Raw genomic sequence first — 18,926 nt, 5'->3', positions numbered from 1 at the left:
AGAACCACTGAAAAGCATGATGAATATTGTAATATAGAAACTCTTCATAAAGGGTATATTTAGGGGGAGAGGTTTGAAATTAATGGTAGATGTAGAACAATAGAAAATAAGGTTGGAAAAGTAGGTTGGTGTTTCCACTTATGACAAACTTACTAAGTTGTTCAAAGTTGCTTTTCAGGTGAATGCCAAAGAGGTATTTGTTGTCTACACAAACTATTTCTCCTGACACTAAATCTGAGGATTACATAATTCTGCCTTGTAAAATAAAATTTTACATTCAAACATCAATAAAATCATAGCTTGTGCTAGACCTGATAGTCCCTAGTGAGCCACAAAACAGATCACATCTCATTACTTAATTTATACAAAATTCTAGGTAGCCGAACTTAATTCAATAAGCAATAAGAACCAATGGATGTATATGAGCAAGGGAATAATATGATCAGAATAGCATGACAGGGAATTTCTAATAAGATTAATTTGCCTTCCCATATATTTTTTTAAAAAGATAAACTAACATCACTGAAAACACTTTTTAAAAATGATGGAAAACTTAAGATGATATTTAATTGTGTTAATTACTGAGATACTTATTTATCAAAAATATATAATGGGAATTATTAAAAGCTGGGAAAAAGTAGGAAAAACAAGGAATTAAAACTTCAAAAAAAAAAAAAAACTTAAGTATGTCTGTACTCCCAAATGCTTGGCAATATCCCTGCTTTGCTCTCAAAGGCAGTGATGCAGCAGCTTATTAATCTATAAAAATAGGAAGACAGGGTGAAGAGGTTAGCAATTCATGTAGTTTCAGCCCTACAAAAATCAGCATTACTGACAGTAGGACTACTCAGAGGAGAATAAAGAGCAAGCACAAAGCAGGAGGTTCAATTTATAAACTATTATTGAGGCCAAGCACATGGTCCCTGCCCTTGCAGAGTTAACAAATATTGACAAAGGATACAGATCAGGTCTAGAGAAGTGCAGAGATGAGCAAATGGGGAAAAAAAAAGATGCTCATAAACCTTTTGAAAACATATAAATCAAGGTAGATTTTAATGAGTTTTACTTTCTGTAAAATGGACACACTGCTCAATAAGGTTCTTGAAATGACTGAGTGAGGATGCATAATTTGAATTTGAATATTACCTGTCTTGTCTTCCCATAAATATTCTTCCATTAGCACCAATAACAGTTAGACACTATACAAAAGCAATCAAAATTTTATTTGAAAATGTTCCAGATTTCTAAGATCACAAAGCACAGATTTAGTGGACTAGGTATTGTTTTATAAATATAAATGAATATTGCTATAAGACTCAGGAAAGAGTAAATAAAGTATTCACAGGGTTCAAACTGAGTTTTGAAGAATGGGTAAAGTTTGAATAAATGTCACTGGATAAAGGAAAGCATTATGAAATAAAGAAAATGCCCGAGGAAACTTAATATCATAGTTCTTTAGAGAAAAATGTTATTTGAGTAATGTTATTTTAGAAAAAGCAGAAATGGTCTGGCCATAATTTATATTGGAAACAGTAGGGACATAAGGTTGAATAACAGGCTGGATATAGATTGTGAAGAGAATCCAGTATCTTTCATGAGGAGCTTTCTTGTACAGCAGTGGTTCTCAAAACATTTTGGCTTTAAGACTCCTTTGCACTCTTAAAAAATATTGAGGCCCCACATGTGTCTATCAACATTTCTTATATTAGAAATTTAAACTGAGAAATTTTTATTTATTTATTTATATATTTTTAAATGAGTCTGTTAATGGTATGCAGAAAGACTAAAGCAGAAAGACGCAGAACAGCCCTTGATCTGGCACAGCGGTGAGATAAGACTGCCAAAGCCAAACTTACCATTTACAGAAAAGTTCTTAAGGCTAGATTTGTAAGCAGCAAAAGAGGAATAAATTGATTTAATTTCTTCCCTAAACCTCCTTGTACTCACTGAGATACAAAACTTTTTAAGTAAGATACATTATAGGCATATGGTCTCGGATGCTCTAGAATAGTTCCAATTTCAGGAAAATTAATATTTAATAAAGAGAATTTGTTAAATGTCAAATTTTGATTTAATGTATATGCCTTTACAAGACATTATAAAAGTAAAATCACATACTAAAAAAATTATGTATCAGTCTATGTGTCCTGATGCATAGTTTGGAGACATAATCTCTGTAATTATATATTTGGCTACCCTTTGAACCTATCATATATAACACAACTTTATGAAAAAATGAACAAACTTTCAGAATCTAATGTCCATAAATTTGGATACAGGACATAATATTGTACTGTGTTTGCAAATCTGTAAAACTCCCTTCCCTTTATTGAACAAACTTAAATTTTAAAATGTCATTCAGTTAATTATGTTAAGTATACAAATTATATAAAAAGAACCAAAATTTCTTAAACAAAGTGACGATATACATGAATATACTTTAACAAAACCAAATTCAGAATGTTTCAAGGAAAAGGCTGGATGATATCTAATCACTCAAATTTCATAAAGAATATCAGAAATTTGATTATATATCAAAGACCAGAGAACGTCTTTTTAATTAAAAGATACTTTAAAAAATTATTAAAATGTTTCTAGGCAGATGATGTTAAAATAATGATGATAAAAGGCATTTTGTAATTAACATATCAAACATAATTATTGATTTTCAAGAAAAATTAATTTGGAATAAGATACTACAAAAATGTTATGAGAGAAAAATACATGGATTTTGGATCAACTTTTAAAAGAATGTCTATGAACGGCAAACAATGATAACTAGTAAAACTGACATAAATGTGAATTATAAAGCACTCTATCCTTATCAACCCCAAAATATATTTAACTGGAACCTGATTTTCTATCTTTGTCATGTAGTTCAGCGTACCTGGCATACCTGTTGTAGTGGGTTGAATGGTGACACTCAAAAAGATATATCCACCCAGAAACTGTGAATGTAAACTTATTTGGAAAAAGATCTTTGTAGATGTAATTAAGGTAAAGATCTTGAGATCATGCTAGATTAGGGAAGGTTCTAAATCCAATGAATAGTGTTCTTAGACGTATAGACTTGGGGAAAGGACCTACAAGGAAGAAGGCCATGTGAAGACAGAGGCAGAGATTGGAGTGATGTGTCCACAGGCCAAGGAATGTCAAGAACTGCCAGTAGCCACCAGAAACTATGAGACATGGAAAAGATACTCTATCAGATCCTCCAGAAGAAACTAACCCTGCTGACACCTTGATTTCAGACTTCTGACCTCTAGAACTGTGAGAGAGTTAAGTTCCTATTACTTTAAGCCACCAAGCTTGTAGTAATTTGTTATGGCAGGCAAAGGAAACTAATACACACTCCAACCACATTTTAAATCAATGTCCATTCATTTTTCCAAAAGCTATCTAAGCTATAACATCTATTTTCTATCAAACTCCCCTGAGTTGTCTCATTAATATTTAGTTATTTATTTAATTTTTTAAAAGTACTATAAACATCACTTTACTTACATGTGGCATACATTAATGATAACCTAGGTATAGCTCTAATACAGGTTTTGCCCATTCAGTTATAAGGTGCTTGGCAGCACCCGTATATCTTAAAAGCCTTTGTTGTCATGCATTTCACCTATCATAGCATTATATACAGTGCATGATTAAATAACTTTCCTTTTTATGAAATAATGACTGAAAACTTTTATTACAAGTTAAGTGGTTCTTATGGAATGGTTTAGGATACTAGTGGAATTATTTAAAGGTCTACTTATCTCCTGCTCTTAAAATTGAAGTCTGGTCTTATCCATATCCTTATTCTCTTTTGTTTTAAAAGAATAACATATACTGTCAATGGACTTAAAATCTATACCAGGATTCTAACAATATTCAAGAAATAGCAAAAATCACAGAAGTTAGAAGGGATATCATAAAACAAAGCCCCACCAAAAAGCCTCTTTTGTATAAGATGTGGTTACAAATAAAAGAAGTTCATTACATTGTATCTATATTATATTTTATAGCCACTTATGGTATAGTTGTTTAACAATTTCACAACTACCTGAAAAAAAATGGTATTAAAAAAAGCTAAGTATACAACATACCTGAGTTCGTAAAATTTCATTTTTTGACAACTGCATATCACCAGTCAATTCTTTTACAACGATGCCCAGTGGCTCTAGACGTTTGCTGAAGTAATTTGTCATTTCAGCTGCCAAGGCTTTCATTGGAGCAACATATACAATCTGTACCAAACAAACACTAGCTTGATGAATGAGCAAAAACTACAATGTCATTTGTTTCACAGTAGTCAATAGAAGTCACAATTTATTGTGAAATATGATTCTAGCCACTTTGAGTGAAAAATCTTAATAGTGATATATGAAAACTACTAATCTTTGTTGGGTAAGTGTGCAGCTGTTTAAAGGACAATGAGATTTGTTTATACAGCCTTATCACTTAGAAAATTGGTTCTGCTTCAAGGCTAACTGTATTTTCATAGCTTTTCACAGGGGTAATGGAATTTTCATAACACAAACAAAGATTGCCTTAATACTAATGAAATAAATCAAGCAGGATTCTTTATGTGACTTCATGAATATTCTAAAAAAACTTCCAGATTTTATATAACATGCACAACTGCCAAATGATTTTAATTTTATAACTTAAAAAGCTGTTGTCTGGTTTGTTAATTTCCTACCTTAAATTCATTCTTTTTGATAACGCCTTGTTGAAAATGTTGGCGAATTTCATGCAAAACTGTGAGCATTGCAATGTTCGTCTTTCCAGCTCCAGTGGGGGCGCAAATCAGCATGTTCTCATTGGTGTTGTAGGCAGTCTCAAACACAATTGACTGGATTCTATTGAGTCTTCTCATTCCTTTAAAAGCCAGTTGCCCAATCTAAAAAAAGAAAAATGACACGACCCATTGTAAATAATAATAATGAGAAGGATTCATATAAAAATTAAATGCAAACATTTATTTACCTTGACTTAAAAAAAACAAATTTGTTCAGTCTCTCAACATGTCCTATATTTAAGCCTATTGCATGCAGTTAAGAACAATTCACAACTATCGTACAATTCTAATGCATCTGGAAATTGCCAACTCACTAAACTTGAAAAATATGATAATAGGACTATACCTGTATCTTTGTATACAATTCTAAATATAAAACAATGATAAAAATGTAGGTAAACAAAATTAAACACAGGTATCTCTTGAGTTCATATAATATTCTAGTTTATTTAGATTAAAAATGACTAATGAATGTATAAACAAGGAACTTACTGGTGATGTAAACCAATAAAAATTTGTTTGAATATCTTAAGGATTAAAAAAAAACTTTTTGAAAAGTCAGCTATAATAGTAGGAGCTGTAGATTACATATATTCAGAGTTTACACTCTAACATATGCAATTGTAAACACTTTGATATATGCCCTTATTTCATCATAAGAACAATTCTATGCTATAGGTACTAGTACATCTTTTTTAGTAGGGAAAAAAATTAAGACACAGAGTGGGTAAATAATTTTTTTAGAGTCTTCCTCTATAAAAAATCTTTATAGAGATAAAAACTACAATGTCTTAGAATAAAAACACTGTATGGGAATAATGAATGACAGGAAATTGCAATGGTTATATTGATGTCAGAAAAAAAATAGATTTTAAAGCCAAAAATATTATCAGGGATAAAGACAAGCATTGCATAATGACACGGAGGTCAATTAATCAATAGGACATCATAGTCCTAAATGCTCATAAACCTAATAACAGACCTTCAGTATAAATGAAGCAAAAGTGATAGACATGCAAAGGGAAATAGACAAATCCACAATTATAATCATATATTTCATTATCCCTCTCTGTTGATAGAACAAGTAGGCATGAAAATCAGCAAAGCTATAGACTTGAATGGCACTATCAATCAATTTGAACTAACTGTTATTTATTCATCTAACAATAGAATACAAATTATCTTCAATTGCTTATGGAACATTTACCAAGATATGCCATATTCTGAGCCATAAAACAAGTATCAATAAATTGAAAATGAAGCAATTCATACTAAATATGTTCTTTTAGCACAATGGAATTAAATTAGAAATCCTTAAAGATGCTTTGAAAATATCCAAATATTTATAACTAAATAACACACTTCCTAAATAACGCATGGATAAAAAAAAAAATCAAGAGGGAAATTAATAAGCATTCTTAACTGAAGGGAAATGAAAACTAAACATATTAGAATTTGTGGATGCTGCTAAAGCAATACCTAGAGAAAAATATATAGCACTAATCACCTATGCGAAAAAAAGAAAGGTTTCAAATGAATGACTTCATACTCTAAAATAAAATATTAAAAAGAGAATTAAAACCAAAGTAAGCAGAATAAAAGAAATAATAAAGATCAAAGTGGATATCAACAAAATGGAAAATAGAAAGGCTTTTTCTTGAAGAAGGTCAATAAAATTGATTAATCTCTAGCAGGATTAATCAGGGAAAAGAGAGAAGATACAGATACCAATGTCAAGAATGAGAAAGGTCATATCACTACAGATGCTACTAATAAAAGAATAATAAGGCAATATTATAAATAACTTTATGCCAATAAATTTGACCATTTAGATAAAATGGACAACTTTCTTAAAAGGCACAAAGCTCACTCAAGAAGAAATATGCACTTGAAATAACTTATCTATTTAAAAAATTAACACTGAGGCTAAAATTTTTTCCACAAAGAAAATTTCAGGCCTAGATAGCATCATTGACAAATTCTACCTAACATTTAAGGAGGAAATAATACCATTCTATGTGAAGTTTCAGACTATTCAGAAACATTGGAGAAGAGAGAACACTCCCCAACTCATTCTACGAAGTGAGCATTTCCCTGATCGCAAAATCAGACGAAAAATAATTATAGTTCAATATCTTTCATGAACATAGACAACAATTATAAATACAATTATAAACACAAATTCTACAAAAGAATAATATATCATTACCAAGTGGGGACCACCACAGAAATGTAGAGTTGGTTTAACATTCAAAAATCAATGTAATTCACCATAATAATATACTACAATAGAAAAAACATATGATCATCTCAAAAGATGCAAGAAAATAATTTGACAAAATTCTATTTCTGATTTAAAAGCAATGACAATAACATCTATTTCTGATTTAAAAGCAATGACAATAACAACAAAAACAACTTTCAGCAAACTAGATATAAAAAGGAATTCTTCAACCTGATAAAGGTATCTAAAAAAACTCTATAGCTCATAACATACTTAATGATGAAAGACTGAATGCTTTCCCTTCAAATCAGGAATAAGACAGGGATGTTACACTCACTACTTAACACTATACTGAAGGTGCCAGTCAGTAGAACATATTTAAATTTAAAAATAAAGACATTCATATAGGAAAGGAAGATGAAAAATCATCTTTCTTTAGAGATGACATAATTTTCTCCACAATAGAGCTGATGCAATCTACAAAAAAACTAAAACTAATAAGCAAATTTGGGGAAGGTAGGAGGATATGAGATCAACATAAAAAATATGTATTTTTATATTCGAGCAACAAAAATTATGAAAGTAAAGTTAGTTTAATATTCAATTATAATAGCATCAAGTTATGAAATGAGATAAATTTGAAAAAAATGAAAACACTTATTTTATACTAAAAACGATATAATTTTACTAAAACAAATGAAAGAAAACTCCATCTATTTAAGATGTTAATACTCAAATTTATATATAGATTCAATACAATTCTAATCAAAATCTGCAAGCTTTTCAGTAGAAATTGACAAGCAGATTCTAAAATTCACATAGAAACATATAGGACCTAGAAGAGATAAAAACAACTTTGAAAAACAAGAAGAATGGAAGAAAGCTAAAACAACTTGTTTTCAAGGATTATTAAAAAAACTAGAAAGAAAACAGTATGATACTGGCATAAAGATAAACAAACAAATAGATCAAGAAATAAACCCTCACATATACAGACAATTGATTTTTGACAAAGGCTCGAAAGGAATGAAAATGTAAATCAACTGCATCATAAATAATGCTGAAACATATCTAAAATATATAAAGGATTGTCCAAACACTGCACTAAGAAAACAAACAATTTAGATTTTAAAAAGGGCAAAAGATTTGAATAGTCACTTTACCAAAGAAAATATCTGGAAGGCAATAAGTGCACTAAAAGATGTTTAACATCATTAGTCGTTAGGAAAATTTAAGTTAAAATGACAATGAGATAATACTACACACTTACTAAAATGACTAAAATTTTAAAAGGTGACCATTGAAAGTGTTAGTGAGGATGTGGAGGAACTGTAACTCACATATACTTCTGGTAAGTATGTAAAATAGTACAATCTCTCTGGAAAATAATTTGACACTTTTTAAAAAGTTCAGCATATACCAGCCATACTACTTCTAGATTTTAGCCAAGAAAAAATATATATACGTACAAACACTTGTACATGAATGTTCATAGCAGCTTTATTTGTAATGGCATAAAACTAGAAACAATTCAAATATTCATCAATAAATGAATAATCAAAATGTGGCATTTACATACAATGGACTACTACTCAACGATAAAAACAAATAAATTATTTAGACATGTAATAAAATAAATTTCAAAATGATTATTATATTGAATGAAAAAAGACAAACCAAAAAAAGAACACAGACATATGGTTATATTTATATAAAACAATAAAAAATATAAAGTAATCTGTAGTGACAGAAAGCAGGTAAGTTGATGTTTGGGGACAGGGAGGTTGGTAAGAAAGAGACAGAAAGGATTGCAGGGAGGACATAATGCACTTTTTAGAAGTGACAGTTATGTTCACTGACTTGATTGTGGTGATAGTTTCACATGTGTTTACATATACTAAACTTATCAAATTTTCACTTTAAATATGTACAATTTATTGTATGCCAATAATATCTTAATAAAACTGTTTTTAACAAGAATAAAAATGCTTTTGTTTGTACAAAACACACTTTGAAAAGATTAGATTAATTTTTCTCAGGCTTAGAAACTCTTAGGCAGACCAATTAAATATCTGAGATGACCAGTGATACGTTCTTCATCAATTTCTTCTGATTATTCAGCCTTACATAGGTAATACTGCACATTCTTCACAACATAGACTTTGAGGTCAGAAGCCCAGGTTAAAATATTGGCTTTTCCACTATTTACAACTTAATGTTGAAGATAGTATTCCTGAGTTCTATTTCTTCATTTGTTAAACAAGTTTAGTAATATTATCATGCAAGGAAATTATAAAGATTAACAAAAATAGCCAACAATTGAAGAGTACTTACTGTGGAACAATGTAAATCCTTCATATGAATTATCCTAATTATTTATAATAACCATACCAGAGTAATTTATAGATTAAGAAACTGAGACTTCAAAAGACTTGTTTTAAGTTCACACAGCTATAAATGGTAGAGCTAGGATTTGACTCATAAAGTATAACTTGAAGATCGCAGCCTTTAATTTACAATGTTTACAAACCACATCGTAAAAACCATACATAGAGTAGGAACTTGTTAAATGTATTGAAATAAATTAATAACACCTATTATCATCACTCTCCTAGGTCATCTTTGTTTTTATGAGACTTACTAAAATAGTGCTGTGAATGAATACTGTAATTTCCAGTCTTTATAGACTCATGACAAGAAATAGAGTCTGCTATTACTAAATTACAAATCTGATTATGTCACATTCCAGCTCAACACTTTTCAAAGACTTCTCACTGTCAATTTTAATTGTACAGGATATGCAGCATACAAGATCCTTGAAGGCAAAGAGTGTGCAGCAAACAGTACCCTTCAAAATGTGAACCTATGTAATTATCTTCTATCACTGCTATCTACACATACTAGTCTCTGAACATTCTTTGTGCCTTTATACTACCTATAATACCTTTCCCAACCCTGAAAACCTCTTTATTCTCATTCAAGTTCAAATTCAAATGTAATCTCTGGTCCTCTCCAAATCTGTAATCAATTATTATATTTACTTATTTAGACTTTGCCATATTTAAAAAGATTTAAAAAGCTCCTATTTCTCCCAGCAGCTAGACATGTATACAACCTTCTTTTTATAGTTATTACAACACTTAACCACAAATATTGAAATTATTTGTATATATATCTGGCCTACTCGACTAAAACTAAGGATTCAGTTTTATCACCCTTCATATTATCCTAGTACCTAACCAATTGCCAGGAACCTAATAAGCCTCTAAATAAATTTTTATTGACTGATAAATCAATTGAATAAACAAAGAGAAAAATCTTAAAAAGATATGCACTGCATACCTAATATCCTCTAGATAAAGAGTAGACTGGAACTAACCAAAATATGTAGCAGTTCAGAGAAAAAAAATCTATATTCAACACTGAAAAATAAACTTATTTTTATATTCTTAAAGGTTACAGTTCAAACAAGTAAACTAAGACATCAGAAGAATATACTGAGAAACCCAATACATACGGAAGTTTATAACATTGTATTCAATTCAATAATTACTTACCTACCACTTGTACAAATATTATATTAAAGATCTTTCAGTATAAATATTCATTTTCTTACAAGTTAGAGAATCCCTAAAATGATTCTTACAATGTATTAGCTTGTGATTTAAAGGCATGAATACATCATTTTAGTTTTCCATAACTATGTGCTGAGGTATGAGGGGAAAGACATTAAGAATGCCATTTCAGGTAGAAGGAACCAAGTATTAGAAAGACACCTAGAACTAGTTATAAATTAGTAGTTGTGTCATAGATATGGAAGCTGTGGCAGAAATGATGAAGATGCAAAAGTAGGACATGACCGGACTATGAAGACCAGACTACTGTCGAGATGCTTCTAGAAACACCTAAAGTTTTTCCTGAAAGGCTATGTAAAGAAATTAGCAGAGAAAACTGAGGCCTGGAGAAGTTAAATAACTAAAGTCCACCCAAGTCCACACTGCTACCTGTGGAAGAAATGAGACCTGAACAACTCATTGGTATTTGGTCTTAGCTCCAAATACAAACTTCTACCAGATTTATTGTTTAAAATAATATTATACATTGATATATTTTGTCAGTCAATTAATGTCTACATTCATTTAAAAAAAAAAATCTGTCGCAAAAGAATCCTTAAAATATAGTTGCATATATAAATGCTGACAAGAAACAGCAAGTTACAAAACCCTCCAAAAATTTATAAATTATCTCAAAAGCCCATATTCTACCCCTTCCCCAAAAGTTTATTGTTGTTTTACATTTCAAATTTATGAAAATGAATAAAATAATTCATTTTATTCAATAAACTTGTTGGTCAAAAATAAAAGGAATGTACACAGAGAGTATATTAACACTATTAAAAAATATCACTAGAGGACTAGTATATTTCAAATTGTGTCTGTGAGTTACTGGAATATGAAATAATTAAGTTAAAATTCATTATGCATAAGGAATTTCTTGTATTTGAGTGATATTCAAATTATATTCACAAGTACCTTAAGAAAACAAAAGAGTAAAGAAGAAAAGGTGCGGTCTTCAAAAGTATTTTAATCAAATTTAGAACTCTGTAATAATATTCATTGTTATATTTATATTTCACACATATACTAACTTCTAATTAAATGATGCTAACAATCATTGCTTTCAAATATTTGGCATTCTATCTTAAAAAAAATATGTATTGATTTTATATATTAATTAATGTATAATGTTAAATTATAATTGTTTTTCTTAGCATTTTAGCATTTGCTTTCGAACAGAAAATTGAGTGTCTCATGGCTCATTAATCATAAAGGCTTTATGTTTAGCCCAGATAGACATTCTAAATATATACTATTTTTCTTTTTAATTGGTTTTCACTAAGCATTTTTAAAACATTGCAGATCGAAATATTTTAAATGTTAAAGCTTCATCTTAAATCTACTTGTCTATAAATATTTTAGATTCATCAGACTATTAATCTTAAAGAAATGACAAGACAATTCCATAAGAATTATATATGTTTCGCATATGCCTTATCAAACACTGGCTACATAGGCTGCCCTCAAGTGCACACTATATTTTGAAAAATAATCTGATGTTATTTACCTGGAACAAAAATGTACACTAAACATACTGTATTTACTGTTTATAATAGTCAAATTTAGGTACTTATACTGCCAGTAACTTAAAAAGCATTAACTAGGTATCAAAGATGGAAGCTAGAACCATGCTGCCCCTTCCAAACTAGAGTATGTATCAGAAGCTTAAGTTTAAAACATTCTAACAGTACTAAATCATGGACCTTGGACTAAAAGAGGATTTTATGAATTTGACCTCAAAGGCAAGGGAAGTAAAAGAAAAAATAAATGAATGGTACTATATCAAACTAAAATGCTTATGAAACCGTCAACAAGGCAAAGAGGCAACCATCTGAATGGGAGAGTTTGCAAACAACGCCTCTGAAAAGGGCTTAATATCCAAAATATACAAAGAATGCATACAATTCAATAACAACAACAAAAAACAAACAATCCAATTAAAAAAGGAGCAAAGGACTTGAACGGATACTTCTTCCAAGACATACAAATGGCCAACAAACATATGAAAAGATGCTCAACTTCACTAGCTATTAGGGAAATGCAAAACAAAATTACAATGAGAACCATCTCGAATCTGTTAGAATGGCTATCATCAACAGGACAAGGAATGACAAATGTTAGAGAGGATGTGGGGAAAAAAGAACCCTCATACACTGCTGGTGGGACTGCGAATTGGTACAATCACTATGGAAAACAGTATGGAGATTCCTCAAAAAACTAAAAATTGAACAACCATATGATCCAGAAATCCCTCTACTGGTTATTTACCCCCAAAACTTGAAAACATTTATTTGAAAAGATATATGCACCCTGATGTTCATAGCAGCACTATTCACGGTGACCAGGATATGGAAGCAACTGAAGTGTCCTACAATAGATGATTGGATAAAGAAAATGTGGTACATTTATACAATGGAATATTACTCAGCTACAAGAAGAGATCAAATACTTCCATTTGCAACAACATGGATGGATCTAGAGATAATCATGCTAAGCTAAATAAGTCAGATGGAAAAGTTGAAAACCACATGATATCACTCATATGTGGAATATAAATCTAAAAACAACAAACAAACATGACAAACAGAGACTCATGGGCATGGACAGTAGACTAGCGGTTACCAGAGGTACGAGGGGAGGGGCTAGGGTAGGTAGATAGGGGTAAAAGGGGTCAAATATGTGGTGACGGAAAGAAATCTAACTATGGGCGCTGAACACACAATGCAATATATATGAGATATACTGTTGAAATGTACACGTGAAACTTATTGGATTTTGTTGATCAAAGTCACTTCAATAATATTGAATAATAAAAAGGAAAAAAATAGACACTGCTCTCATTTTAACCCAAAATTAAAATATTATATATTAAACAAAGTAAAAAAATTCTAAGACTAAACATTAAAATTTCATTATATTTTTAGGAAAAACCACATAGATACCAAAGATGTACACTGCATTTCACAGTTTAAGTTTCCTCTGGCTCTAAATTGCATGTGACTTAGGTTCAAAACTTGAGAATTAGAGATGATCCCAATTCAGCACATTCAGTCCAAGCTCTATATGCTGGAATCTCACCCTTTTAATCCTTCACAAATCAAGATTCACATCATAAACTACTTAACAGCCATGAGATTAAAAATAAAACAATTTACATGAATACCTTATTTAACATTCTTGAGTATTCATTAGAAAAATTAGATGATTTTCTTTTAGATAATTAGATATATTTTTCATTTAAATGTCTAAGTATTCACTCTGTGTGTGTGTGTGTGTGTGTGTGTGTGTGTGTAATCATTCTAAAATAGATTACACTGGGCCTCCTTAACAGAATATTAAAGAAAATGTGATCTTTCATTCATGGCTGGGATCACTATTCATTAATATGGTAAATATTTTTTGAACCTCTATGTGCCATAAATAATTGAAATGGTCAGAATTGTAAAGTTATACAGCTTAACATTATAATAAAGGGAGGAGAGAGAAAATCAACATTCGCCACGGAACAGATTATTTCAAATAACGATGTAAATTTTTAATACAGAAGAGTGGGATGTAACAGTTATTTTAAGGCTCACAGAAGGTGTCTCAAGAAAGGTACCTGAGTTAAAAACAAAATAACAAGAAGCAGGTCATAAGAATATGGAAGCACAGTGTATTTTAGGCCGGACAAAAACCTAGAGCTAGACCACTAAACCAGACTTAAGCTGATACATTCAAAGGAGCTGTATGGAGCAATACTGACATGGCTGAGGGAATAAGTGGTCAGACACAAGAAAGGAAAGGAATACAGAAGTCATATTATGAGGGGAATTGTAGGTAATGTTAAAAAGCTTGGATTTTTATTCACAATACAACAAAAGGTCTCTACATGATTTTAAGTAGAAGAATGACAAATATATTTTTTAAAGCTTTATCTGGCTACCATGTGAAAAATAGGTTAAGGAATGTTAGACAGCTATACTTGTAGAACAGGTGAGGGATGATGCTGGTTTACATTAGAGCAGTGGAAATCGTAGGAGGATACAGACTCTGTTTTTGAGGTAGAGCTAATGATCTGATGATGACCTAAATGTGAGAGAATGGGTAGAATGGAGTTATATAAAAGGTGACTTTTTTTTTTCTTGAGTAGATGGATAGAGGTTCTTGATGATATAAAGAAGAATAAGAAGATAGAGAGAGAAACCACTCTATTTGAAAGGCCAAGTAGAAATTACAAAAGTATTTCATATTAAAAAATTCTCACTATTCCTAGAGTTTTATCCTTCAGAGAAAAAAAGATAAACTGAATTACTCTTTTAGCAATCCTTCAAATTATTATATAAGTCCCTCCACTCACTGTCTTTCTCAATACTTTCTATTTTGGTACAATATGCCTCACTCTTCAATGGCTTCTGTCATTAACAGTTTAGAAACAGAAGAAAGAGCAGGTTCTCCTACCTCCAATACCTGTGGCGTTAGAACTTTGGCCTCACCGAGGCCTCTATGGCTTTATCAGAGGACCAGATCTGTTATTAAAAAGAAGCCTAAACTATGACCTGTTATCTAAAATGTACCCCCCTACACACACACTTCTTCGACATATACTGAACATTGCCTACCAGATCCCAAGCTGTGAGGACTTGTTCTCTGTCCTCAAGAATTCACAGTGCAGCCAGTGACTCTGGACTACCAGGAGCCTGTTACCTGGGCCCCAACTATACCTCTGTGCTACACCTCTCCTTCACCCCAACTTTTAAAGGAACAAGGGAAGATCTAACATGTTACTTCACTCAAAATGCCCATCCGAAACTAGATGGTCTGTGACAAGATCAGTGGACTAATATGATGTAACGCAACAAATAAAATGTAAACTTAAATGTTCTTGAATTACAGATAAATTTTAAGAAAAATATATTCCTTATTATCTTAGTTGGCAAGTAAATTGTTCATTAATCCATGTAATGATAATAGTAACAGTAATCAAGCATGTTCTATTGAGCACTTACTACATATTAGGGCTTTGTTTTAAATGCTTCAGGTATTATTTCATTTAACATTTAAAGAAAACCTACGAGGTAAGTCATTTTACTATCCTTATTTTAAAGATGGAAAAATTGGGGCATGGACAGAGTAAAAAACTCATTCAGGGATAAATGGCCAGAGAGCAGCAAGGCAAGGACTGGAACTCAGGTACCCAATAAAACAAAGTCCACGCTAAAAGTCCAAGTTTAAAATTTGTAAAGCTTACTGATCTCATTACTTTAAACTTTATTCCTTATGCTGATTTTTTAACAACTTAATTTTATAAAAATAAATATAAAAATATTTACTTTTATAAAACTCAATTTTATAAAAATATATATTTTATAAAGCTTAATTTTATATAAATATAAAAATATAAAGTCAGTGAAAAATACTGACCATACTAATTAAATAAATGCAAAATAGAATAAGAAGTAATCTGGAAAATGTATCTGAAAGTAATAGAAGTAATAAGAAGTAATAGAAAAATATATCTGAAAAGTTAAAAAAGTATGTCATAGAACAACAGTAAGATAATTAAATATAATTTTGTTAATACAAAAAACATGAAAAATATATACATCAAACTGTTCCACTGGAGCTGGGATTACAAAGAAATTTTCACTTTTATTTTATAAATTTAGATATTACGTTTTAGATATTATTTTTTTGTAGTGAAGAGATTTTATAATTGGTGCCCCCACAGAAATACTTTTCTTTTAAGATAAAAATATATATTTTAAGAATAAATGAAAAGGAAATATCTACTCTATATTGTATTAATGTATTAAAAATAACAATAATTTGTTGCTTTATATATAAATACCTAATATTTTATATAAATACAAAGTATATAATTCACCATTTTTCATTATGTCATATAAAGAGTCTTACATCTTTACCAAACGCCAAATTTCCACTTTGTACTCCCGCTTGAAAATGCACTGAAAAATTACTGCATTCTCTTAATTAAGAGACAAGAAAGTGCATGGCCACTGTTAGTTTCTCTTTATTGAAGAATTGTGAGTTTTAATGTTTCGTGATAATAATTCATTTTGCACCAGACAATCCGGCTAGAGGAAATTAAGTCTTAGCAACAAAAGACCTCAGGAGAAAATCTACTATTAAATCTTTGAAGGAAGTGAGATTATAAGATTTTGTGAAAATCAGGTAAGTTAGTTATTTTCTAAAATGAAAGTGAGCCAAATTTTATTACATACGAAAAAAGCAATAAGAAACCACAATGCATAATTCATAATCCTTTCGTATTATTTAACACAATGCATTTACACCATTTAAAAGTGTAACCGAAAATAGCCCCTAGGTGTCAGTTCTCTCATACTGAAAACAGTCCATCTAAGAAGCATAACAATGACAAAAAAACCCAACTAAATAGATATCCCTTCTACATATACTCCACTCCCCGATGACAAAATGATAAATAAGAAGCTATTACTGCCCTTGAAGAGAAAAACACAAGGAGAGCACAACAAACAATAGCGATATCATGTTTCATGAGAACTTAAGGTGTAAAATGGGAGTCAAGGAAGACACTAACTCCTTCTTAAAAGGGGAAGGTGCCTTCCTCATCCCTAGGTTTGAGTTCAGGCTTGAATGCTAAGGAAAACTAAAGAGGTCTCAAGGAGGGATTTTAAAAGACAAACAAAACTTTAGCGGCACAATCATAGCAAGTCCACTGATATACCAACGAGATTGCACATTTGTGCTTCTACCAGCACACTCTTAATAATGATTCAACATGCCAGATGTCACTCTGAAACACCTTCACCACAGTACTATGCCAGATGTCACTCTAAAACACCTTCACCAAAGTGCTATGCCAATAGTCACATTCATTATACAAGAAGACACTGAAGGACATGATTGAACCTTAGCTATGGGTTGATTTGGCTAGGTTTGGTTTGCCTTAGACAGAACCACCATAATAAGTGAGGGCTAGTTTCATAAAACTAGTATTAAGTGTACATAATTCAACAGAATTACAACAGAAGTAATTACAACAGGCTTACAACAGAAGTAAAATTGGAAGCTAAGAATCTGGTACTTTCCATGAAATTAATGTATTACATTCATAAGAGAGATGAACTCATACTGGTGTGTATATAAGAAGTATCCCTCCAAGAGGTCATTATAAGTGTTATAGCTTAAAAATGTAGGACACCACTATTTGGTATTATAGTCTATTTGGACCAAATTGTGGCACCTGCCTTCTAATAAACAGCTGCACTTCTAATCGTGGTAATAAAATAGGAGCAAAAGAGTCTCTATCAAATCCTATTGGATCCCACAAAGAAAATGTCATTTTCAGTTTCTTGGCTGATATTTATAGTCATAACTGGTTTCAGCTCTGATTTTAACCTTTAAATTACTTCTACCAGCTTGCTTGAAATTATTTGAAGAGGGTAAAGTATTTGGACTAATGAGATCAAGCTCACAAAACAGATACTAAATTATGGGTAATTTCTTAAATTTAAAAAGTTTTACAGTACATATGACTTTAAACTTTCCAAAACCAAATAAAGCCAGAATGTCATTTTAAACATATATCTCCTTAAGTAAGAAAAGTTCATCAATGGAATCCTCAAATGAATTGTTCTGAAAGGTAAGAAATTATTTCCACTTGCATTCGATTTAACAGTATTTGAATAACTTATTATTCAACATTTCATTTAATACAAATTATAACACATCAAAGACGTTATATAAGTGAAAGTATTAATGACTTATTTAGAATGATCAGTTCAATATACAAATGTGTGTGTATATTCTGATATTCCAGTGCTTAACAACATACTTGGTATTGATTTCCTGAAGAACAGAAATTTAGAAATCCTTATTTAAATTGGTGGATTCTAAATTTCAAATATTTTAAATATACAATTTAATATCATTAACTCATTTCCATAAAATAGATAATCGGAAAATTATTTATTTATTGGGGAAACAAACAGTAAATTGGACTAATAAATTGCTTCCTTAAATTTAATTTACTGCTTAGTTTCCCACATGAGTGAGATCTGAAGCTCACATAGAAGGGTTCCAAATACACTAAACCCACCACCCAAGAGTAAGAGAAGGACCCAAACAAAGACTGTGGAGAGGAGCTCAGCTGAGGCTGGGCTGAGGAGGCCAGTGCTTTGAGAACAGTTCCTCATCCTTTGGGTAGGAAGGATATATGCTTAGAAAAATAACAGACTGCTAAGACTCAACCTGTGAGATTTTCATTCATTTGCCTAGGGTGAAGAACAGTAATCTGCATATTTAACAGCCTCTC

At 30.8% G+C, this 18,926-nt stretch overlaps 1 protein-coding gene across 1 annotated transcript in view; it reads right to left on the bottom strand.

The window, feature by feature from the left end:
* The window catches only part of ASCC3 (activating signal cointegrator 1 complex subunit 3), a 259,616-nt gene that overhangs the window by 173,443 nt on the left and 67,247 nt on the right, over window positions 1–18,926 (bottom strand). The window contains exons 9-10 of the mRNA XM_006926271.3: window positions 4,688–4,888; window positions 4,092–4,232 (exon numbers count right to left, since the gene is read on the bottom strand). Coding sequence (XP_006926333.1) covers window positions 4,092–4,232; window positions 4,688–4,888 — 342 coding nt within the window. The remainder of the gene's footprint in view (window positions 1–4,091; window positions 4,233–4,687; window positions 4,889–18,926) is intronic.

Source organism: Pteropus alecto, unplaced genomic scaffold (assembly GCF_000325575.1).
Source record: "Pteropus alecto unplaced genomic scaffold, ASM32557v1 scaffold7, whole genome shotgun sequence".
Lineage (NCBI taxonomy): Eukaryota > Metazoa > Chordata > Mammalia > Chiroptera > Pteropodidae > Pteropus > Pteropus alecto.
Note: the sequence above shows the minus strand (reverse complement) of the source record. Positions and strands in the feature narration are given on the sequence as shown.